This window comes from Panthera tigris, chromosome B4 (assembly GCF_018350195.1).
Source record: "Panthera tigris isolate Pti1 chromosome B4, P.tigris_Pti1_mat1.1, whole genome shotgun sequence".
NCBI classification, from domain to species: Eukaryota; Metazoa; Chordata; class Mammalia; order Carnivora; family Felidae; genus Panthera; species Panthera tigris.
The window spans coordinates 42,046,287-42,071,543 of NC_056666.1; the positions used below are offsets into that span (position 1 = coordinate 42,046,287).

General features: G+C 37.1%; 1 protein-coding gene across 2 annotated transcripts; it reads right to left on the bottom strand.

Annotated features, from left to right (window-relative positions):
- Positions 1-744: 744 nt before the first annotated feature.
- Positions 745-23,195, bottom strand: CLEC6A (C-type lectin domain containing 6A). Of its 2 annotated transcripts, XM_007089564.3 has the most exons (6): positions 20,806-23,195; positions 19,969-20,061; positions 18,407-18,508; positions 13,846-13,997; positions 2,979-3,094; positions 745-1,609 (listed from the first exon to the last, which is right to left on the bottom strand). In XM_007089564.3, exons 1-6 carry the CDS (start codon positions 20,834-20,836, stop codon positions 1,465-1,467), a joined length of 639 nt encoding a protein of 212 aa, XP_007089626.1. In that variant the 5' UTR covers positions 20,837-23,195; the 3' UTR covers positions 745-1,464. The 2 variants fall into 2 exon arrangements, with proteins under 2 accessions (XP_007089626.1, XP_007089627.1); XM_007089565.3 differs by lacking the exon at positions 19,969-20,061.
- Positions 23,196-25,257: the final 2,062 nt, after the last annotated feature.

The following is a 25,257-nucleotide window of genomic DNA, read 5'->3' on the forward strand; positions in this document are numbered from 1 at the left end:
TCCAAAGCAGGCTACAGGCTCTGAGCTGTCAGCGCAGGACTGATGCAGGGCTGAACTCACGAACTGTGAGATCACGACCTGAGCCGAAGTCGGACGCTCAACCGACTGAGCCACCCAGGCGCCCCTGTAAAATGTTTAAATATTTTGCCCAAATTCTGTCTTTTCTAATTGATTTGTGACAGTTGTTTATATGTTCTTATGCAGTATTAATACTATATTAGTTACAAGTATTTAAAATATCTTCAGGGCACCTGACTGGGTCAGTTGGTAGAGCATGCAACTCTTGATCTCAGGGTTGAGTTCGAGCTCCCATTGGGTGTGGAGATTACTTAAAAAAATTAAATCTTTAAAAAAATAAAATAAAATATCTTCTTGCAGTTCAACTTTTAAAATTTTTCTTTATAGTGTTTTGATGAACATGAGTTTCATATTTTTATTGTAGAAGAATTTTTAATTATTTTGCTTCTTGGAATACACATTTTGTATCTTTATAAGGAAATTCCACTCTGGCAGCCAGACTCCAAGATTGTCCTCAATGATTCTCACCTTCTGGTGTTCATACCTTTGGATAGTCCTCTTATTTATTTAAAAAAATTTTTTTTAATGTTTATTTATTTTGGAGAGAGAGAGAGAGACAGAGCATGAGTAGGGGAGGGACAGAGAGAGGGGGAGACACAGAATCTGAAGCAGGCGCCAGGCTCCAAGCTATCAGCACAGAGCCCAAGGTGGGGCCTGAACTCACGACCCGTGAGATCATGATCTGAGCCGGTTGGACACTCACCCGACTGAGCCACCCACGTGCCCCAGCCCTCTTCTTTATTATATCAGGTTTGGTCTGTGTGATCAATGGAATTGTGGTGTTTGGCTTTTGAAGCTAGATCACAAAAGACATTGCTGCTCTCAGTTGCTCTCTTGGATTACTTGCTCTGGTGGAAGCCAGCCAACATATTGTGAGGACACTCAAATAACCCCAAGGAGAGATCCCTGTAGTGAGGCACTGAGGCTTTCTACCAATAGCTAATATGAAATTGCCATGTGAGTGAACTTTCTAGGAAGCAAATCCTTCAGCTCTTGCCAGGGATTCCAATGACTGCAGTCCCAGTCACCATCTTGGCCAAAAGGGCTTTTAAGTGACATTTTGGTGAAAGAAATTTATAATTTTCAAAAGTTACTTCCTTATGAGTCTTCTAACAGACAAAATAGTACAGTCTCTGGCACAAGGAGTGTTTGCAAAAAGAAATATGAAGAAAGGAAAGAATGAAGTACCAATTAAAGAGAAAATGAAGGAAGAGTTCATCTTATCATTAGTGAAAAAGAGGAAACTAGAAGAGGGATGATTGAAGGCAGAAGGGTATCTGAATACTTCCACGAACCTCTGTGACAAAGATTATACATAAGCGTAAGAGGAAATTATCATTTTATGATAGGTCTTAACTTTAAAGGTGTCAGTGAATAAAGTTCCATTCAGAGATAAATCTTCTTCATCTCACATATTGAGTTTCTCTTAGTATCACAGAAAACATCATTCCAGCCCCATCCTCTGTTTTCCCAGAAAACTATTGAAGCACATTCCTCTGCAGAAAAATTGGGCTCATTCTGGTGCCATAATCTAAAGAGAAACAAAAAGGCAAAAGTCTTCTTCAATGAATGCATTGCGATTGATTAGAAAGTATGTAGGGTCAGGGTTGAACAATGAGGTTCAGAGGGACAGAACATCCCAATGATTGCTCTCCTCTTCTCATATTGCCCTCCTCAAAAACCTCAAGTGTGGATACATACCTTTACTCTTGTTCCTCTGTCACTCCCCTGGCAACATTTGTATGCAATAGAGTGTCCTTGGACCTTCCCCCCCCAGATTCTGATCTTCACTTTTCTCATCTATTCAGAGCCCTTATCCCAACCTAAGTTATTAAAAAAGTTCCTCTCTTAGTGGCCTGTAATAAAGGGGCTGCCTTATCATTTGTGTACTCCTAAAGTTTGTGTACTCTTAATCACGTTCCTAAGTTAGTTTCTCTATTCTCATGGATCAACACTAAACAAGTGTCAGGGAGAATGAGTCTGAATATAAGAAGTTACCCTGCTTCCAAGGACTGCAGTCTGGTAGGAGGTGAGGGTGTGGGTAGGACCTTATTTTTGGAATGAAGAAACTGGATTTTATTGCTGGCTTACTTTGATCTTAGAGAAGTAACTTACTCTCCCAGGTATTAGATTCTTCATCTATTAAAAATAGGAATCAAGGGCAACGTGGTGACTCAGTCAGTTGAGCGTTCAACTTTGGCTTAGGTCATGATCTCATGGTTTGTGGGATTGAGCCCACATCGGGCTCTAAGCTGGCAGCACAGAGCCTGCTTGGGATTCTCACTCTCTCCTCTCTGTCTCTGACCCTCCCCTATTTGTTCTTTCTCTCTCTCTCTGAAAATAAATAAATAAACTTCAAAATTAAAAAAAAAATAGGAATCACAATAAGGTCTCCAAATGGATCACGAGATTGTGTGAAAATCAAATGAGACAACGTACAATTAAATGGATTTTTAAGCCACAAATAAATAGTATTATTATATTATTATCCCATCAGAACTGAACATAGTTCTTCCCTGGATATTTTAAATCGTATTAACTGGAGAAAAATTTGATTGAAGTGTCTACATGTGTTTAGAGGCAGTAAAATGTAATGGCTGAGAGCGTCACTATCTTTGGAGTTAGGTCGACATGAAATTGAGACCTAGTTTTTCATCTTACTAGTTCATTGACATTGAGCAAGTTATTCAATTTTTTAACCCATAAGATGAGTTCTAAAAAATAAGCTTTCACGAAGTTTAAGTGATATAATACATGTACTTAGTAAGAGCTTACTGTTAGAATCTGTTATCATTGTTACAATTGTAAATATTAGCACTAGTTATCGCTACGAACAGAATTCCCCTAACTTTTCTACCTAAACAAGGCCCTATGGGTCATTAATCCAATTCGGCGCTCACCTGACATTTTCCTTGTAAGGTGTCTGATCAATCCATTGCCAATTGTCATTCCCTTGTGTATCTGAGAGTCCCAGAAAATAAGACAATGATTCATTCAGTTGCTGGACAAGGAAATTCTGCATGAAGAAAAGAAGGAGTCATAGACTGCAATTTCCTATAACTCTAAAGCGAAAAGAAAATGTGAGGCATGATGAACAGTCACACGACAGCACATTGGCCAAGAAAACAAGCCAAAACACCAACAAGATCACAGGAGGGGACGACTCCTAACCCACCCATCTCAGGCAGAATTTATTCTTTTTTTTTTTTTTTTAACCAAGAGACAGAATTCTTTTAAAATTACATGTCAGTTTTTGTACTTTTAATCATTTTTTAATTTTATAAGTTCAGAGGTGTTTCATCTCATTTCTGATTGTTTACCAGTGAAATCACATTTGGGTTATCAAAATTTACATTTCCCTATTCTCCTAAGAAGTACTTCTCTAGGAAGTGGGAAATTATCTGTAAAAGTTAAACATAAAGGAGTGCTGACTGGGTTTTAACAGTCGTGATTTTAACAGAGAGAGTGCATGCGAGTGGAAGAGGGGCAAAAAGAGGAAGAGCGAGAATCCCCATTAGGTTTCTCTTGGGATTGTCTCTCTCTCTCTGCCCCTCACCTGCTGGCTCTGACACTCTCCCTCTCAAAATAAACAAATAAACTTTAAAAAATAATAAAAGGGGCGCCTGGGTGGCTCAGTCGGTTAAGCGTCTGACTTCAGCTCAGGTCATGATCTCGCGGTAGGTGAGTTCAAGCCCCGCGTCGGGCTCTGGGCTGATGGCTCAGAGCCTGGAGCCTGCAGCCTGCTTCCGATTCTGTGTCTCCCTCTCTCTCTGCCCCTCTGCCATTCATGCTCTGTCTCTGTCTGTCTCAAAAATAAATAAAACGTTTAAAAAAAAAATTTTTTTTAAATAACAAATAATAAAATAAAATGGCATCCTTTTGCAAAGAGCTAGGATTGTTAACTGTTATAAAATAGGTTGGCACTCGTTGCCCAAGACTGGTTTTCCTTGGGTTTTTGCTAAAACAACCTTAGCAGTTTCCTCCATTGAAAACAACTCACGATTGCAAATGCCACTATCTCGCAGATATTCGAACTTTTCGTTTCAGCTTAGCCATATATTGTATGAATGTATTAATCTTAGCAGAATGTTTTCTATGCCTCTATTCCAGTGAATAGACTAAGTACCAGATAAAAGGAGTAATTTTTAAAATATTAATTCTAAAGACTTCTAAAAAGACAAAAAAAAAAAAACCCATAATGGTCTAAATCACTTATCCAGAAGATATACATATTGTACTTTAATTCCATATCACTTTATTATTGAAAGCAAACACCTCTTACTTGAACTTACTTTATCACAACATCCAATGTATGCAAGTCCGTGCTCTGTCAAAATTAGTATCTAATGAAGACACAGTTTCGTTTACTGAGAGCCAAACTGAATGTGATGCTTTCAAATAAACTCAATACTTTTATTTATTTATTTTTTACTGTTTATTTATTTTTGAGAGAGACAGACAGAACATGAGCAGGGGAGGGGCAGAGAGAGAGGGAAACAGAATCTGAGGCAGGCTCCCAGCTCCAAGCTGTCAGCACAGAGCCCAATGCGGGGCTCAAACTCATGAATCGTGAGATCATGACCTGAGCTCTTCTTGGCCACTTAACTGACTGAGTCACCCAGGCACCCCTGAACTCAATACTTTTCGAAGCGTAATTTATGTGTTCCTGAAGTTTCTAAATAGTATAATAGCAATTTTAGATGAATAATATCTTTTTCAGAGAGTGAGGAAGGAACAAAGAGAAAATAAGAAAAAGAAAGCAATTTGAATGCAATTTCTCTTTTCTTTAAGGGCTCTGAATTTTGCTATACATACAAAGAAATATTCCTTTGTTTTGTGTACAAAAATATGCTATGGAACTTTATAGAAAACAGAGTGCTTTATAATAGATTCTGAAAAATATTAAAATAAATTTGGCAATATTTTCTCCTGAGCTTTATTAAATACTGAGAATGCTGCTTGCAATATTCTATGTGGACATTTACTTTTGTTTCACTATAATATAAATTAACATTGTCAAAACAGACATTCCTCAAATATAGAGGATGCTTTTGAGATGTTTATATCTACTAGCCAATGCCTTACAATTAACATGCATGCATATTTAAAGTAAAAGTTAGATTGAGTCTTACTACATTGAAATTTTTCATTTTGTCAGCTGAGAACTATATATATGTCTGGTAGAAAAGCAAGTGAAATTCTGAATATTAAGGTGAGCTTTATAAACATTTTTACAAAACTTTCCTGGAACATATAATACTTATTACTTATTATATTACATTTAGCATGTTTCTATTTATCAATCAGATCTGATAATTTGCTATTTTTTTGTTTTAGAGATGATTCGCCCTTAAAAATATTGACCTTCCAGATGATTGCCATTTCACCAAACAAATCAAAATGCTTGTTGATTGTATGATTAAATGTTGACACTCCTTTGAGAATCTGAGTATGGGGAAAAACAGAATTTTGAAACAGAAATTGTTAATTATTTGCTTGGGAAAGTCCTAATACAGAGAATTATGTGGAACCAGATTTCATTACACATGTTCCATTCATTCATTCATTCATTCAGCAGAAAGAAAATGGAAGGACCATACAGATTTCATCATTCTATTGTGAATGTTGAAAATAAAGAAAGATTGATAGTTTACTATGTAAAATAAATAAATATTTACTTTTACAAAATGAAAAATGTCTTTTGAAAAATGTACCTGCTCCACTGACATTAGCAAGACGGTGGAATAGGAAACCCCAGGTCTTCATTCCCCCAGGTAGACACCAAAGTTAACAATATACAGACCAACTTGCCTTTATGAGAACTCAAGAAACCAGTCAAGACATTGCAGGGCCCAAGGCAAGTGCGAAGCCAAGCAGAGCTGCATCAAAGTGGGTATGAAAGTTTGTTGAATTTACCCACCACTTCATGGGCAGACTACAAAGCAATCAGGAGAAAACAGCCAGCCCGCAGCTTCTCTCATGGGAAGGAAATACGCCCAATGCTCTGGCTTTTCAAGGGGGGTGCTGGAGGGACTAGTTTTTGCCTTGCTTGAGTGGGAGTACTGGGACTGACTTCCTGCCTTGGCTCCCACCACTATGTGTGTTACAACTAGTCCCTGCCACAACATAGGCAAATGCAGCTGGCCCTCACAGCAAAGTTTGTGCATACAATCAGCTCCAGTCACTACCTCTGTTTGCCCTAATCCCCACTGGACTTGAAACTACCACTGAGACACCATGAGTCCTTGTACCCTCTGTGGACCTCCCACAGTGCTCTCTAAGGACCACAGAGCTGTCTGCTGTGTAGCCTAGTGATCTGGGCCAAAGAAACTTCCTTACCCCCAGACCCTGTGCTTTCACAAGCCCCCATCCTTGGTGCCCTGCCCCACTAGACCTAGGTCACATCACACTCCAGTGTGTCTCTACCCAGAGGTGAAAGTCTTCCCTAAGTTACATCAACCCATAAAGTCTGGATAAGAGATTTTTGCTTATTTAAATGTGCAGACACCTAGGCAAAGTACAGGAATCACAAATTTGTGGAAAAAGTTTCCACCAAAGGGATAGAGTAAGCCCCTAGTATAGTTCCAGGGAAGTGGAGACCAGGAATTACCTAACAAAGAATTCAAAATAATTGTTCTTAAGATGTTCAGAAAGCCCTAAAAGAAAAGAGAAATTGCATTCAAATTGCTTTCTTTCTCTTATTTTCTTTATTTTCCTTCCTCACCCTCTAAAAAAGATATTACTCGTCTAAAATTGCTATTATACCACTTAGAAACTTTAGGAACATATCTACACTAAAAAAAAAAAGAAAGATCACTAAAAAACAAAACAAAACAACAACCTAACTTTACACCTCAAATACTTAGAAAAAGAGAAAAAAACTAAGCTCATTTGAGCTTAGAAGGAAGGAAATAATGAAGATCAAAGCAGAAATAACTGAAATAGAGACCATAAAATACAAATGAAATCAAGAGCTGGGTTTTTTTTTTTTAAAGATAAAATGGACAAACCTTTGGATAGACTAAAAAAAGTGAGAGGATTCAAATAAATAAAATCAAGAATGAAAGAGGGGACATTACAATTGATACCACAGAAATACAAAGGATCATGAGAATACTATGAATGACTATATGCCAAAAATTAGATTATCTAGAATAAACAAAAAGATTCCTAAATATATATAACCTACAAAGACTGAATCATGAAAAAATAGAAAATCTTAAAATACGAATAATGAGTAAGGAGACTGAAAAATAATTAAAAACCTCAGAACACAGAAAAGCCCAACCTGTACCCCAATGTTTATAGCGGCACTCTCAACAATAGCCAAATTATGGAAAGAGCCTAAATGTCCATCAACTGATGAATGGATAAAGAAATTGTGGTTTATATACACAATGGAATACTACGTGGCAATGAGAAAAAATGAAATATGGCCTTTTGTAGCAACATGGATGGAACTGGAGAGTGTGATGCTAAGTGAAATAAGCCATACAGAGAAAGACAGATACCATATGGTTTCACTCTTATGTGGATCCTGAGAAACATAACAGAAACCCATGGGGGAGGGGAAGGGAGAAAAAAAAAAAAAAAAAAAAAAAAAGAGGTTAGAGTGGGAGAGAGCCAAAGCATTAGAGACTGTTAAAAACTGAGAACAAACTGAGGGTTGATGGGGGGTGGGAGGGAGGGCAGGGTGGGTGATGGGTATTGAGGAGGGCACCTTTTGGGATGAGCACTGGGTGTTGTATGGAAACCAATTTGACAGTAAATTTCATATATTAAAAAATAAAAAAATAAAAATAAAATAAAAAAAAAAAAACACAGAAAAGCCCAGGACCAGATAGTTTTACTGGTGAATTTTAACAGACCTTGACAGAAGAATGAATACCAATCCTTCTTGAACCCTTTCCAAAAAATTGAAGAGAAGGAAATACTCCAAAATTCGTTTTATGAGGTCAGCATTATCCTGATACAAAGCCGGACAAGGATTCCACAAGAAAAGAAAATAACAGGCCAATGTCCCTAATGAATATAGATACAAAAATTCTCAACAAAATACTAGCAAACCAAATACAACAGCACTTTAAAAGGATGGGCACCTGGGTGGCTCAGTCAGTTCAGTGTCTGACTCTTGATTTCAGCTCAGGTCATGATCCTAGGATCATGAGATCAAGCTTTGTGTCAGGCTCCACACTGACCATGGAGCCTGCTTAAGATTCTCTCTCTCTCTCTCTCTCTCTCTCTCTCTCTCTCTCTCTCCCTCTGCCCCCTCCCCCACTCACTGTAAATAAATAAATACATAAGTATATAAATACATATACATAAATACATACATACATACATACATACATACATAAAAGGATTAGACACCATGATTGAGTGGGCTCTACCTCTGGGATGCAAGGATGGTTCAACATATTCAAATGAATAAATGTGACACACCATATTAATAGAATGAAAGATAAAAATTATATGATCATCTCACTAGATGCCAAGAATCATTTTACAAAATTCAACATCCTGCCATAAAACAAACAAACAAACAAAAACAAAAAACAAACAAACAAAACTCATAACAAATTGGGTATAGAAAGAATGTTCCTCAATATAATAAAGGCCATATATACAACAAGCCCACAACTAACATCATAGTCAGTGGTGGAAGGTTGAGACTTTTTATCTAAGATCAGGAAGAAAACAAGGATGCCCACTCTCACCCCTTCTATTCAACATAGTGCTGGGAGTCCCAGCCAGAGTTAATTATGAAGAAAGAAAGAAAGAAAGAAAGAAAGAAAGAAAGAAAGAAAGAAAGAAAGAAAGAAAGAAAGAAAGAAAGAAAGAAAGAAAGAAAAGAGAGAGAGAAAGAAGAAAGGAAGAAAGGAAGGAAGGGAGGGAGGGAGGAAGAAAGGAAAGGGAAATAAAAGACATCCAAATTATAAAGGAAGAAGTGAAATTCTATTTGCAGATGCTTATATATAATCTTATATATATATATATATAATATATATATAATCTTATATATAATCTTATATATAGAAAATCTTACAATTCCACCAAGAAATTATTAGAATTAATAAACAAATTCAGTAAGTTGTAGAATACAAAAATCAGTTGTGTTTTTAACAATGAACTACCTGGAAAGGAAATTAAAAAGCAATCCCATTACAATAGCATAATAAATACTATACATAATACTAATAATAAAATACTTAAGAATAAATTTATCCAAGGAGATTAAAAATCTGTACACTGAAAACTATAATACATTGATGAAAGAAATTGGGAAAGACACAAATAAATGGAAACATATCCCATGTTCATGGATTGGAAGACCTAATATTGTTAATATGCCCAGATTACCCAAAGCCATCTGTAGATTTAATGTAATTAATCTCTACCTATTAAATACCTATAGCATTTTTCACCGAAACAGAAAAAACAATCCTAAAATTGATATAGAACCATAAAACACCCCAAATACTTTAAAGAAATCTTGAGAAAGAATAAAGGTGGAATCATCACACATCCTAATTTTGAACTATATTACAAATCTATAGTAATCACAATATTATCGTATTGGCATAAAAACAGGAACATAGACCAGTGGAACAGAATAGAGTCCAAAAATAAACCTATGCACATACAATAAACTAATATATGACAAGGGAGCCAAAAATACTCAAAAGATAGTCTCTTCAATAAATGGTATTGGAAAAACTGGATAATTACTTGCAAAAGAATAAAATTGGACCATTATGTTATTCCACTTACAAAAATCAACTCAAAATGGACTGAAAACATATGCAAGACCTGAAACAAACTTCTAGAAAAAGAAACGTAGAGGAAAACCTCCTTGACATTGGTCTTGACAATGAATTTTTGGATATGACACCAGAAGCATAGACAAAATTGAAGTGGGACTACACCAAATTTAGAAGTTCTGCACAGTAAAAAAACAAAACAAAACAAAACAAAACAAAAAAAACGATCAACAAAATGAAAAGGCAACCTATGGAATGGGAAAAAATTTTGGCAAACCAGCTACAGATAAGGTTAATATCCAAACTATATAAAGAACTTACACAACTCAACAACAAAATTAAATTAAATAATTTAAATCCAATTAAAAATGGGCAAAGGGCCTGAATAGACATTTTTTCTTTTTTTCCAATTTTTTTCTTAATGTTCACTTATTTTTGAGAGAGAGAGAGACAGACAGGCAGACAGAGCATGAGCAGGGGAGGGCAGAGAGACACAGAATCTGAAGCAGGCTCCAGGCTCCGAGCTGTCAGCACAGAGCCCAACGCAGGGCTTCAACTTAGAAACCTGTGAGATCACGACCTGAGCCAAGTCGGAGGCTTAACCGACTGAGCCACCCCAGCGCCCCGAATAGATATTTTTTCAAAGAAGACATACAACTGGCCACTAGGTATGGAAAGATGTTCAATATCACTAATTGTTAAGAAAATGTAAATCAAAACCACAAGGAGATATCACCTTATACCTGTTAGGATGACTAATCTCAAAAGATACGAAAGAAAATAAATGTTAATATCGAAAGATAATAAATGCCATCAAGAATGTGGAGAAAAGGGCACCTATGTGCCCTGTTGATGAGAATGTAAACTGGCACAGCCAATAGGGAAAGCAATAAGGAAGTTCCTCAAAAGATTGAAAATAAAACTTCCATATGATCCGGCAATCCCTCTTCTGGGGATTTCCAGAGGAAATGAAACCACTATTTTCAAGACATAGCTGCAACCCCATCTTTATTGCGGCGTTAATTACCAAACCCGGACATGAAAACAACCTAAGAGTCTATAAATGGATGAATGAATAAAGAAAGTGTGGGAAATATACAGCGTAACATGACTCAGCCATAAAAATGAAGGAGATACTGCCTTTGTGACAACATGGATGGATGTTAAGGGCACTAAGCTAAGCGAAATAAGTGAGGAAGAAACAAGTACAGTATGATCTTACTCACGCGTGAATTCTAAAAAAAGCCAAACTTACAGAATGAATAAATCACAGGGATAAAAGGCTCAGCATAAGGAATATAGTCACAGGTATCGCAACACTATTGTCGGGTGAAAGACGGTAGCTACCCTTGTGCCGACATAGCATGACATATAAACTTGTCAAATCACTATGTTTGTTGACACCCGAAACCAATGTGACGGTGCGTGTCAACTGTACTCAAAGAAAAAGTAAATTAATTAAATTACATTTATTTCATTTCAATTAAAAAGCCACGTATAGAAATAGACTATAACAGTCTACGGCCATACTACCCTGAACGCGCCCGATCTCGTCTGATCTCGGAAGCTAAGCAGGGTTGGGCCTGGTTAGTACTTGGATGGGAGAAATAGAGCATAACAGTGCTTCAGGTGCTGGAGTGCGGGGGAAATGGGAAGATGGTAATCATAAAGTTCCAGCTTCTAGTTACAAGATGAATCCAAGTTCTGGAACTGTAATGTTCAGCACGGTGACTATAGTTAACAATACTGTGCTGGATCCTGCAAAGCTGAGAAGAGAATAGGACTTAAATATTCCAACCACAAAAACAAATGGTAATTACGTAAATTGATGGATGTGTTAACTAACCTTTTGAGGGAATCATTGTGCAACACATACATACATCGTCCTCACATTGCACACCTTAAGCTCATACAATTTTATATGACAATTATATCTCTTTAAAGCTGGAAAACCGCCGTTGGAACTAATACACAAACTCAGGAAAGTTGGAGGATGCAGACTATGCATACAAAAACCAGTTGCGTGTCTATGCAATAACAATAAGCAATATAAAAAGCAAATTAAGAAAGCCACCTCACTTACGGTAGCATCGAAAGAACAAAATACTTAGGAATAAACTTAGCAAAGAAAGTGGAAATCTTATAATTTGAAAATTACACAACATTTTTAAAGAAATCAAAGGAGACACAATTTTTTTTTAATTCCAAGTTTTTATTTAAATTCTAATTAGTTGATACATACGGTAAAACTGGTTTCAGGTGTAGAATTTAGTGATTCATCACTGACATACAACACTCAGTACTCATCACAAGCGCCCTCCCTAATACCCACCACCCATTTAACCTATTTTCCACCCTCCTCCCTCCACCAACCCTCAGTTTGTTCTCTAGAGTTAAAAGTCTCTCATGGTTTGCTTGCCTCTCTCCTTTTCTTTCCCTTCCCCAATGTTCATTTGTTTTGCTTTTCTTAAAGTCCACATGAGTGAAATTTGTCTTTCTCTGATGGACTTATTTCACTTAGCATTATAATACTCTATCTAGCCCCATCCATGTTGTTGCAAATGGCAAGATTTCATTCTTTTTTATGGCTGAATATTCCATGGCGTATGTATACATATGTATGTATGTATGTATTGAGATACACACACACACACACACACACACACACACACACACACACACACATATCTATACCACGTCTTCTTTATCCATTCATCTATCTATGGACATTTGGGCTGTTTCTATATCTTGGTTATTGTAAATAATGCTGCAGTAAACATAGGGGCGCATATATCCTTTCAAATGAGCATTTTCATATTCTTCACGTAAATATCCAATAGTGCAATTGCTGGATCATATGGTGATTCTATTTTTAATTTTTGAGGAACCTCCATACTGTTTTCCCCAGAGGCTGCATCAGTTTGCATTACCACCAACAGTGCACGAGGGTACATGACAGAGTCTTACTATTGCTAACCATTAGAGAAGTGAAAATCAAAACCATAATGGAATATATAATCTCACACCCATTAGGACGGCCGCTATCAAAATAAAAAAGAGAAGAGGGGCACCTGGGTGGCTCAGTCAGTTAGGCAGCCAACTTCAGCTCAGCTCATGATCTCATGGTTGGTGAGTTCGAGCCCCCCATTGGGCTCTGTGCTGACAGCTCAAAGCCTGGAGCCTGCTTTGGATTCTGTGTCTCCTTCTTGCTCTCTCTCTCTCTGCCCCTTCCCGACTTGTGCTCTATGTCTCTGTCTCTCAAAAATAAATCAACATTTTAAAAAAATTCTTTTTAATAAAAAAGAGAAGAAAATAGCAGGTGCTATCAAGAATGTGGAGAAATTGGGATCCTTGTGCATTCTTTGTGGGAGTGTAAAATAGTACAGACACAATGTAAAACAGTGCAGTTTCTTCAAATAAGTTAAAATTAGAATTACTATATGATCCATAAATCCAACTTCTGGGTATATATCCAAAGTTACTGAAAGCAAGACTCATGGAAACATTTGCACACCCACGTTCACTGCAGCATTAGTCACAATAGCCAAGAGGTAAAAGCATCCCAGATGTCCATCAACACTTGAATGGATAAATGATACGTGGTATATGCACAATGGAATATTAGTCAGCCTTAAAAAGGAAGAGAGTTCTGTTACTGCTACAACATGAATGAACTTTGAGGACATTATGTTACATGAAATAAGGCAGTCACAAAAAACCAAACACTGTGTGGTTCAACTTATACGAGGTGTCTGAAGGAGTCAAACTTGAAGTTCGATAGAAAGGGGGTTACCGGGGACTGGAGGTGGGGGGCAATGGAAGTTGCGGTTAAAAGGGTATAGAGTTTCACTTTTGCACGATGAAAACGTTGTAGAGATAGATCTTTTTGCAACAATATGAATATGGGTAACACTACTGAACTCTACATTTAAAACCAGTTCAGATGGTAACATCCGTATTTTCTTCCACAATTAAAAACAATTTAATGAAAAATAAACACAAGTACCTGCTCTGCTTCTGTGTTGATCACCACCAAGTGAGCACCCATTGCAACACAGTTCTGTTCACTCTTTGACCAAAAATTCTGCTCAGTAGAAATGAAGTAGCAGCTGGAACCAAATGACTTCCAAGCACATGGGCAACATGCCCAGACATTCCCTGTGTTGCATGAAAGAGAAGAATGAGCGCGAGACGGCACAAATAAGATTAAAGAGGTATGTTTCATACACATAAAATTCCAAGAATCTGCATTTCTTTTCTAGAGATCGGTTTCTTATTTCACGTATTTACTGTTTCCCTGAATTATATAGCTTGGAGCCATAGATCTGCTTTTAAATAAACATTGTTTAGCATTAAGCCCACAATATTTAAGCCCTAAAGTTTACCTGCATAATTGCTCTGGATTTCTTGCCAAAAAAAAAAAAAAAAAAAAAAAGCTATTATCATTGTTTTTCCCTGTCCTTCAAATCCTATATACATTAGAAACATCAAGGTCTCTCGGGATTTCAAATGACCCGCACAGGTGAATAATTTGAGCAGATAGGTATACATACATATATAAGATACATATATATGTGTGTATATATATACATATATATAAATAAATAACAAGTCATTTAGATTTGTTGAGGTTTGAGTGTTTTGAAAGCTATTTTAATATATCTGGTCTTCTCGGGCTTAATTTTTTGATCCACATTGCTAAGATTCATCTGTGTTGCATATAGGTCTATTTTATTTATTTTGTATGTTACTACATCATTAAGTGACGACAAACAATGTACAGGCTTTTTTATCTTTTATAATACTATAAGTTGAATGAAATAGGCCATGTCTCTATCATTTTAATATTAGCCACTTGTAGAAATCTGTCTCATTATGTATTCTGTTCATTAGTTTTTTTAAAGTTTATTTATTTATTTTGAGAGACAGAGAGCGAGCAGGGGAGGGACAGAGAGAGAGGGAGAGAGAGATAATCCCAAGCAGGCTCCACACTGTCAGCACAGAACTCCACTTGGGGCTCGAACCCATAAACTGTGGGATCACGACCGAAATCAAGAGTCAGATGCTTAACCAACTGAGCCACCCAGGCGCCCCTGTGTTCTGTTCATTATTAAAGACTGCTTTTCACAGCACTCCTCAAAGCATGTATTAACGTTATTATTTCAATTTAAAAAGTCTGATTTGGCTGACTGTTTTGATGGTCGGTACCGTCTTGGTCAACTAAATTATATACGGCAAACATTTTGCATATGATGAATGTGCTGAATCTCTAGCTCTGGGGTTGACAAGAATATTGATGAATAGAAGCACTTGTCAAAAAGGTACACTAACATTAATAATATTTTGTGTTCCCAATTGCTCTGAGAAAAATGGACTGATCAAGTACTTTGACTGAAAAACAGTACCTATTAAGGTACCTATTAAAAAGTAGGTGTAATTTAGAAGTCATTTGACAAGAGTTACTAAAACCTTTTCTAGTGTACTACCTTGAAATTGAGAAAGCAAATGACTACTAAGAAATAACAAACCTTTTGCAAATTATCCCATTTATTATTCTTTACTCTCAAAACACTGAAGAATAATCTAATCAATTCTCAGTTAACACACCATTAAAATAATTTTTGATAACAGAAAACTGGATGATTTTTGGCAAATAACTTTTAAAAAGTTTAAAAACTGGTGATATTCTAACAAATCACCTTCTATTCCTATCTACTTATTTATATGAGTAAGATTATTGGTATGTGTCACTAAATTGAAAAATAGGAACAGAACTGATGTTGAATTCTATCTCATTCTAGTAATATTAGGATACAACTGATTGTTTTTTTAAATTTTTTTAATGTTTATTTATGAGAGAGAGAGAGAGAGAGAGAGATGGATGGAGGGGCAGAGAGAGAGGGGAACAGAGGATTTAAAGCTGGCTCTGCACTGACAGCAGTGAGCCAGGTGCCAGGCTCGAACTCACAAACTGCTAGATCATGACCTGAGCTAAAGTCAGACATGCAACCAACTAAGCCATCCAGGCACCCGAGTGATTGTATTTTTTTTTAAGTCGTTAAAAGATTTTTTTTGAACTCATTAAGAGATGAGTTGTGGTGCTTCGGGTAAGCTCGAGCCCCACTCTGGGTAAGCCCATCTCTCTCTCTCTGTCTCTTTCTGCCCTTCATGAGATTCACTCTCTCTCCCTGCCCCTTGCTCAATTGCGCCCTCTCTCTAAAAACAAAAAACAAACAAACAAACAAAAAAAAAACGAGAGAGAGAGAGAGAGAGAGAGATTGAGATGAGCTGGGGCACCTGGGTGACTCAGTTGGTTAAGTATCTGACTCTTGATTTCAGCTCAGGTCATGATCCCAGGGTTGTGATATCAAGCCCCATCTCGGGGCTCGCTTGCAATTCTCTCTCTCTTCCCCTGCCCCTCTCCCCAGCTCGTGCTCTTTCTCCCTCTCTAAGCTAAATTAAAAAAGAGAGAGAGGTGAGTTTCTAATAGTTTTATTTTATTGGTAATAATTTGTCAAAATTTGTAACAAATGTGATGTGTTGAATATTGTATCCTCATAATGTGGATAAGTCAATGATAAGTAATGATAAGTCAATCTGGAAGAAATTTTATAACATGTAAAGCCTAATGGCCCTCAGGAAATGAAAATATCAGACATATAGTACATATTTTAGAAAATCAAGGAAGTGTGATGTAAACATTAGTTGAAGAGGGAAAAAGAATAATGTAAAACATCCAACTGTTAACGAATACATACTTTTTTTTTTAATGAATGATGGTAGTATTTCAACACCAGCAGAGAGATTTTGAAAGGAGTTGCAAGAGTTTTGTGTTTTAAATGTCAACACTTACAATATTTTATTTTTATTTTTTTTAATGTTTATTTCTTTTTGAGAGAGACAGAGACAGAGTGTGAGCAGGAGAGGGGCAGAGAGAAAGGGAGACAGAATCCGGAGCAGGCTCCAGGCTCTGAGCTGTCAGCACAGAGCCTAACGCGGGGCTCGAACTCCCAAACCACGAGATCATGACTTGAGCCATAGTTGGATGCTCAACCCACTGAGCCACCCAGGCGCCCCAATACTTATATCTTAGAACTTAAACCCTTCATTTCTACAGCTTGGTAAAAAAAAAAAATTTAATGTCAAAATAAATTGTATAAGAGGGTATGTAGTTTTTCAAAATCCTTGTTGGGACCTGAATTTGAAAACTACAGGTCTAGGTAGAGCTCAGCCCTACTGAAGAAACTTTATCCGGGCACCTGAACATCTCAACACTCTGACTGGGACTCAGGGGGAAACAAATTGGAGAAGACACACTGAGACTATCAATTATTTCTTAACTGTAATTGAAATGAAAATTTTGTGTTTAGACTTTTACTCTTCATTGTAATAAGAATTTGAAGAGATATTGTTAACATTGGAGCCCTTTTATTTGCTGATATGGTATTAAGTAAAATAATTTTATCATGTAAGCTCGAATCGTGTAACTTGAATTAGTTGTATTGATGAGCTTAGTTGGCCATAAATAATACCAGGTTGGGTATTTTTAAGGAGTAAATTCGCAGTCTCTTCTGCAAATGTAGGGTTCATTTCATTAATATCCATCTCTGTCTCGTTCATTTCAGAACATTCTGAAGGCAAAGGGTAAAGCACCCATGGCTGCTTCCAAGAAGGCATTCTTTAAAACTCCAGTTGTTGGAGTGCCTACCTCCTGATAGAATTGTCTTCCTCCTCAGAAGGGCCAGCTCCACAATTGTTTGACAAAAGAACCCCAAGGTGACAAGAGAACCAGAAGTCAGGGAGAGTAAAGAAAATCCTCCCTAACCACCCCATGTACCATATTGTTGCCAAATAACATAAAAGGGAAAATTCCAACATCTCACAGAAATACAAAGAAACATCTGCCCTCTTTTTATGCCTCATAGGTTTCCGCATGGCCGCAGAGGATTGGATTATTTAGTTCTTGAAGTAGCAAGAGTCTGAAATCTACTTGGATTTTTTTTTTTCTTGGAAAGAGTAAGGCCATAAAGACTACTACAAACATGTACTTTACCTTTTTTTGACTTTCTTCACTAGATATAGTGTGGGGCAAATTATGATTCTGAATTCAACTGCCCCAGCTCTTCACCTAGGAAGTTACCAGGACTATATTTTACAGTGAGGGCAATCTCATCCTGAGCCATGTTCCAGGATTCACACTGACCAGTAATAAAGCTGATGCTTGGCATGCAGATGGCTATTACTGAGAACTTTAGATAAAAAAGAAGATTTTATCCATTTGATAAGGATGAGATTAATGTGAAATGAGAACTGTTATGAATAACTTCCAGTGTTAGCTTGAGCAAAGTACATGGTATGTGTTGGTAGCATTTATTGAGATCAAGCAGTCTGGAGGAAAAATTGTTTTGAGGATGAATCTACAGCCTGATATGAACATGTAAATTTAGAGATATCTTAAAGCAGAGACTTTATTTAAAAAAAAAAAAATGGAATAAACCAATGTTGAACTTGACCTTGACCTCTCTCTGAGAAAAGAGAAAGTCTGGTTAGGCATTGCAACACCTTACCTCTCATGCTTGTCCCTTCACTGAAGCAGGTTAAACCTGAGTGGTGTGTGTGTAGTTCAGACAGCCTTTGGCCAGTTTTGCCATATGTAAGATGGTAAGTCACTGTGAAGGAAGCAGAAGGATTAGTATTCATCATTTGTTTTTATTATAGAGAGTTATGCTCTGTATCTCTTGCCAAGCTGGCTTGCTTCCAACCCCCACCAATCTCTTCTCTCTAGGCAAGCTCATAAACACTATGCTGAATTACGACTTGTTTGTATTCATTAATTTTGTTTGTTTATATGCCTGCCCATTTATTTTTTGGTTCTTTCCCCACTGGAATTTAAGTTCTATATTCTTGGGCAGAGATTTGATCTGTTTTCCACATCAATCGATCGCAAACACCTGGAATAGTGATGGTCACAGAGTAATCAATAGATATTTTCTGACTCACTGGCTGTCTGTTTCTCCGTAATGTTAATAATCCTGAAGCAAGCTTGCAGGTTATTTTAATATTTTCTAAAATTTCTGACTGTTGGTAGCTACAGATAAACATATGGGGTAAATAACAACCAAGGGGAACTTTTAAACATTTAGACATTTTAAATGTCTCGGATAAACATTCACTTTTATGCTCAAGGGTGTGTGCCTTAAGCATAAGATCTGTTCTCTCTCAGGTTCTGCCATGACTCTTCACTTACTTTTTCTTGCCCTTCTACTACTGAAGCTCAATACAGTCAAGACTTTCTACCTTGGGTCCTGAATATCTGCTTCCTTTAATGAAATAACTATTCTTAAACCTCCTTCTCTTTTGCACTTGACCATGAAAAGTAAAGCAGATTTTAACTTAGGTGATAACCGTGTTTTAACAAAGGCTGTGAGATTGGTTTACATCTCAGAAGGAACTTCAAACATGGCCCATTTGACATAGGTAGTCACTTTCACTGCCTCCCAGACTATTCAATATTATTTTTAATTACGTTATCAATGAAAAGAGGACCAAATTGTAGCTTAAGGAGCAAAAAGATCTTTGAAACTTCTCACAAAATGAACTTGAAATATTTACTTGGAAGTAAATTGAACAAGGAAAACAAAACTTCATTCCCTTATATCTTCAAGATTGCATTTGAAAACTTTTTCGTCTCATACTGGGAAAGACTCCCATATGAAAATCAAAGAGCCTAATCTATGCTATGATTATAAAAGTAATTATAGTTGAAGTCTCAAAATAGAGGACTTTTTGCCCAGAGAACAGTGATCACTAGGGAACCCGGTAGTGGATGATGTGTCTTAAAGGATGTCTACAACTAACACACATTCATATGTGAGGCCATAGTGGGGAACATGTTAATAAAACCAGGTAAAGTAGATCCGGAAGCAGAGTCAATTATCAAAAGATGGAAAAAGAGGAGGGAAAGAAGGAGGAGGAGGAGAAATCAAATATGGTATTCCAAGTAAGAGCTAACATATTAATGAGATTAAAAAAAAACAAAAACAAAAACAAAAAACATACCCTAGGAAATCTTTATAGAACACGATAGGAAAAGGAATCAAGGGAAGTGGCACCTGAGTGAAGAACTTACCCACACAGCTCACAATGAAACAAGCACTGAGGAGTGCTATGGAAATCACAGCAACAGACCAGAATCTTACTTGGGACCGCCATACTGCTTTCTCTGTCAGACCAGCAAGACAAAAGCAGTTATCAAGAAGCCAGGAAGTGAAAATTTTTAGGAAGCTTAGAGCAATGAAGAAACCAGATGAAGAATCTCAGAGTAATTAAAAACCTAAAACAAGAGAGAGCTTAGAAACTCCCTCAGAATAGGGGTTCCTGGGTGGCTCGGTCGGTTGAGTGTTGGACTCTTGACTTTGGATCAGGTCATGATTCCAGGGTCATGGGATTGAGCCCTGCATTGGGATTCTCTCTCTCTCTCTCTCTCTCTCTGTCTCTCTCTCTCTCTCTGTCTCTCCCTCTCTCCCTCTTTCCCTCTCCCCCCACTCATGCTCTCTCTAAAAATTAAGGGCGGGGAGGCAGGAAGGACTCTTTCAGAATAAATAAGCAAATAGTGGCTCTGTAGTCCTAAACAATCTGGGCAAAACTCACCCTCAGCCAACCATAATTCCCATTTCCTTATTCTTTCTTCTTAAATATTATGCTAATCCATTGAGTCTCGGTCTTGCTGAAAACATCACTTTACCTCCCTCTTCCCATACCACTGTATTAATATTTGGTTTCTTACTTTTTGAAGTGCTTCTGGCTCTGAGGAATTATTCTTTCTTTCAACTTCCCATCACTCTTACTACGGTGGCCCAATCTTGGTCCCATCAATCTGTGGTCTACCCCTTGTTTCCAAATGACCTTTATCATCTCATCATATACTTCTGCCTTCCTCTCTGGAACTGAGAAAAGGAATGCTCACCTCTATCTTGAGGTTGCCCTTCTCGTACCATTATCTTCTGTATTCAGAAGATTCAGGAGGCTCTTTTTCACCACTTGCTCTGAAGATGTCACCAGAGCTCTGCTTCAGTCAAAGAGGTCAGAGCTCAGAGACAAACTGCTAAACACTCTTTTGAGGCTAAGGGACTTCTGGTAAAAACTGTATCTTGAAGAAGAAGTTGTGGTTTGGATAAGTTTCAAGTTATTTTAAAAATACTAGGAGAAATAAGAGGAAATTGAGAAACATATCCCAAACTGCTCATTGGAACTTTGACATGAATTTCAGATTATGTGTCAATTCCTGACATAAGATTTCTGATTCCTATTCTGGTGTGCAAAATAGAAAATTTCATATGCCCTAAAAGAAATTTATTTGTAGGCCTTAATTTAAGTGCTCCCAAGCCAAATTTGATTTTATGTAAATTTTAATCCATGTATTGAAGAGGGTCTTAGAAGTAAGCAAAAGTCTGATTGACTAGATATGGCTTCAATAATAAGGGTTAATATAGAAATTACATAAAGATCTATAGACATTGCTCAGGAATATGATTGCAAAATGGAAGATTCTGGAATCTATCTGCAAAGCGATGAAACATTCTTATTGCATCAAGACCAATATTGGGCATAGGTTAGTCATCTTTTATTATCTCCCTGAGTAGGTAAGGGGGAGCTTGAAGTGGTATAACATCAAAGACAGTCTTCATTAATTTCTTCTAATTACTCAGGAGCTTGGGGATCCTTCAAAACATACAGTCTCTAGAATGTAGACCTTTCTCTTTATTAATATCACAAATATCTCCACATTCTCAAGTGAGCAGTCTTGAATACAAAAAAAAAAAAATCCTAATATGAATAGGTGCATACTGTACTCAACAAGCTTTTAAAGTGATGGCATAGTTACAGTGAATGATAAAATAGATATTGAGAACAGTAGTAAAAGCCCAGAAAATTCTCCCTGGGGTTGGTTAGAGAGATACAACAAGTCGTAAGAGGGAAAGAAGTGGTTATAAAACATATGCTTCTGCCTCCAGTTCCCCTCAGAGATAAAGAAACTCAAACCCAAGGTATGAGATGGTCCAAAGAAAATTTGTAAACTTTATATATAGGAAAATCAATTTAAAGACCTATTTGCTCATTGCCCATCTCCAGTATGTGCTCCCTAAGTCACTTTCTGCTCTTGACCACTGGCAACCCTGTGCTCCATTTTCTTTTGTTCTTTTCATTCCTTATACATTTCTAGATTACAGTAGCAAGACTTTGAATAGAGTGCTGAGATGATATGAGCAAAGGCAAACAGGATCAAAACAAAAAACAAAATGAAAAATTAATAGGGAGAATGGGAGATTAGATCAAAAGGAGACTTGTAGGTTCAGGTCAGATGTACAGACAAATATGGGATATTTGAGTCTAATAAGGGAGTCATGCAAAAACTAGCAATGGAAAAGATAACTTGTATGGATTGAAAATAAAATCACATACTATTAGAGTCAAAATGCATATTGTCCTTTTGACTTGAACTCTTTTGAAGGGGACATCAGGAGTGAATCAGCAATTTGAAACAAATGCTTTTAAGAAAACAGCACTGTGTTGCCCTTTTGAAATTACTGTCCATGATTGAACTAAGCAGACCCAGTTTGATTCTCCTGTTTAAGAATTTAGATAAAGACAACTTAATCAATAGGTGGAGGCAAGCACTACCTTCTAAGAGATATTTAGACTCCGATATTTTCCCACACAAATGTGTTTAAGATATTTTTGATCTACAGACTCACAATACAAAATATAGAGCATCTCATTATTTTCAACTTAAGAGATTATTATTGTTGTTTCCTATAATACCACTGGATGATAAGAAATTTCATATAAGTCATTCTTCAGATGATCCTTTGGGATTACCTCAAGATTCTAGGGATTACCTAATTCCAAGAAATTAGAAGAAGAATGGCTGATCACTGTTCATGGATCCATGAACATGGATCCATCATGTTCATGGTTATGTTGTTACCTTCATGTGCCTCAAATCTTCAGTGCCATGATAGCTCCCCAATGCTTTGAAACCAACTTCCTCTTGCTAGTGTTGTTATTGGTGTTGTTGTTACAAGGGTTGGTCTACAACAAAATAGTTCCCCATTACCAGAAGGAGAACAGTTTATTTGTGTAACCTTCAATGATTTTGTTTTTCTTTAGCCCTTATCAGAGGACTGTAGTCGTGAAGATAAGATGTTGGGAAGTTGAAATCAACCAGATAAACAATGATGAAACTCTTCTGGGCCACTAACCCATTTGAAGTTCTGATGAAAACTTCAGATCCACTTAAAGAATTTTTTCATAGGGGCGCCTGGGTGGCTCAGCCAATTAAGCATCGACTCTTGGTTTCAGCTCAGGTGATGATCTCACTGTTCTCAGTTCAAGTGATGATCTCACTGTTCATGAGTTCAAGCCCTGCAGTCTCTGCATTGTCAGTTGCTGGGGATTCTCTGTCTCCCTCTCTTTCCCTCTCTCTCTGCCTCTCCCCTACTCACATGCGTGCTTTCTCTCTCTCTCTCTCTCAAAATAAATAAACTTTAAAAAATTAAAAAATGAATTTTTTCATAAATGCAGTAACAAAAATTGCATACTTTTTATTTTTTTAAAGGTTTACTTATTTTTGAGAGAGTGCAAGCAAGGGAGGGGGGCAGAGACAAAGAGGAACAGAGGATCCGAATTGGGCTCAGAGCTGACAGCAAGCAGTAAGCTGGATGTGGGGCTTGAACTCTCAAACTGCGGGATCATGACCCAAGCCAAAGTAGGATGCTCAACCAACCAAGCCATTCAGGCGCCTCAAATTATATACTTAAAAAAATTTTTTTTTTAATTTTTGAGCCGAAATAGTCAGACGCTTAACCAACTGAGCTACCCAGGCACCCCCAAAATTGCATCTTTTTATTGAAAATTAATTTCCCTTGGCCAACAGACACATCAAAAGATGTTCAACATTACTCATCATCAGGGAAATGCAAATCAACACCACAATGAGATACCACCTTACACCTCTCAGAATGGCTGGACTCGACGAGACAAGAAATAACAAGCGTTGATGAGAATGTGGAGAAAAAGGAACACTCATGCACTGTTGGTGGAAATGTAAATTCCTACAGCCACTGTGGAAAAAAGTATGCCAGTTCCTCAATAATTTTAAACTCAGAAATATCATATGATCCAGTAATTCCACCACAAAGTATTTAGCCAAAGAAAACAAAAACACTAATTTGAAGGGATATACGCACCCCTATGCTTACTGCAGCATTGTTTACAATAGCCACATTATGGAAGCAGCCCAACTGCCCATTGATAGATGAATGGATAGGGACAATGTGGCATACACACACGCTGGAATATTATGCAGCCATTAAAAAAATGAGATCATACCATTTGAGACCACATGGATGGACCTAGAAGGTATTATGCTAGGTGAAATAAGTCAGAGTGAGAAAGGCAAATACCATGTGATTCTACTCATAAATGGAATCTAAAACAAACAAAACTCACGGAACTGTGCTCTAAAAACGTTAGCTTCTTTCCTTAGACGACTGAATCCCAATAAGGTTAGGTCAATTAAAAATATACTATTTTATATCGGTCATGACTCAGTCAGACTTAAATGAGAAAACTTACTAGTTTTGATTAAAAATTCAGAGTAGAATATGCTTCAGGAATAGTTGATTCAGTGGCTCAACAATACCCTTAAGAAACCAGATTCTTTCCATTGTCCTACCCCATGGTGTTTCTGCAGTTCTAAAGCTAGTTCCCCACATGGTGATAGAATGACTATTAGTAGCAGGCAGGCTACATACTTCTCTGTTCACATTCTTTGGGAGAGGGAGCTTAGCTCCCGGATTCATTGGAGAACAAGGGGAGGGGATTCACTGGATTACCTTGCAATGTGTGCTATTCCTAAACCAGCCACTAGGGTGATTATTTTGATTGCCTTGAGTTAATCAGTATCCATTCACAGAGCTGAAAGTGAGGTCACGTGGGCTGCATGAAAGAAAATGACTCTCTGTAAAGAAAATCAAAGTTTTGCTTCTAAGGAAAACGTATAGACCAACAATATGCACCACAGTCCTAACTACTGGTTCTTTATTATGTGCTTCCATTTGCAACAATTTTAACTAATGCAGAGCATTCCATTGTGTAGAGAAAATGTGGTTGATTTAATTAAACACATACTGAACATATGGCTTAATACATTTGAATTGTGACATTATTTTTTCCCCGCCTGAGTCACTGAATTCATCTCTGACAAGGTGGGTACCATTGATGATTTCCATATTGGCAAAGACAAAACTATTATTAATTCATGTTTCAGTATTATCATCAAGACAAAATGAATATTAACAGGCTCAGAAGGGTTTGTCATATGTCAGCAGATGCCCAGCTTCAGAAAAATCATCCA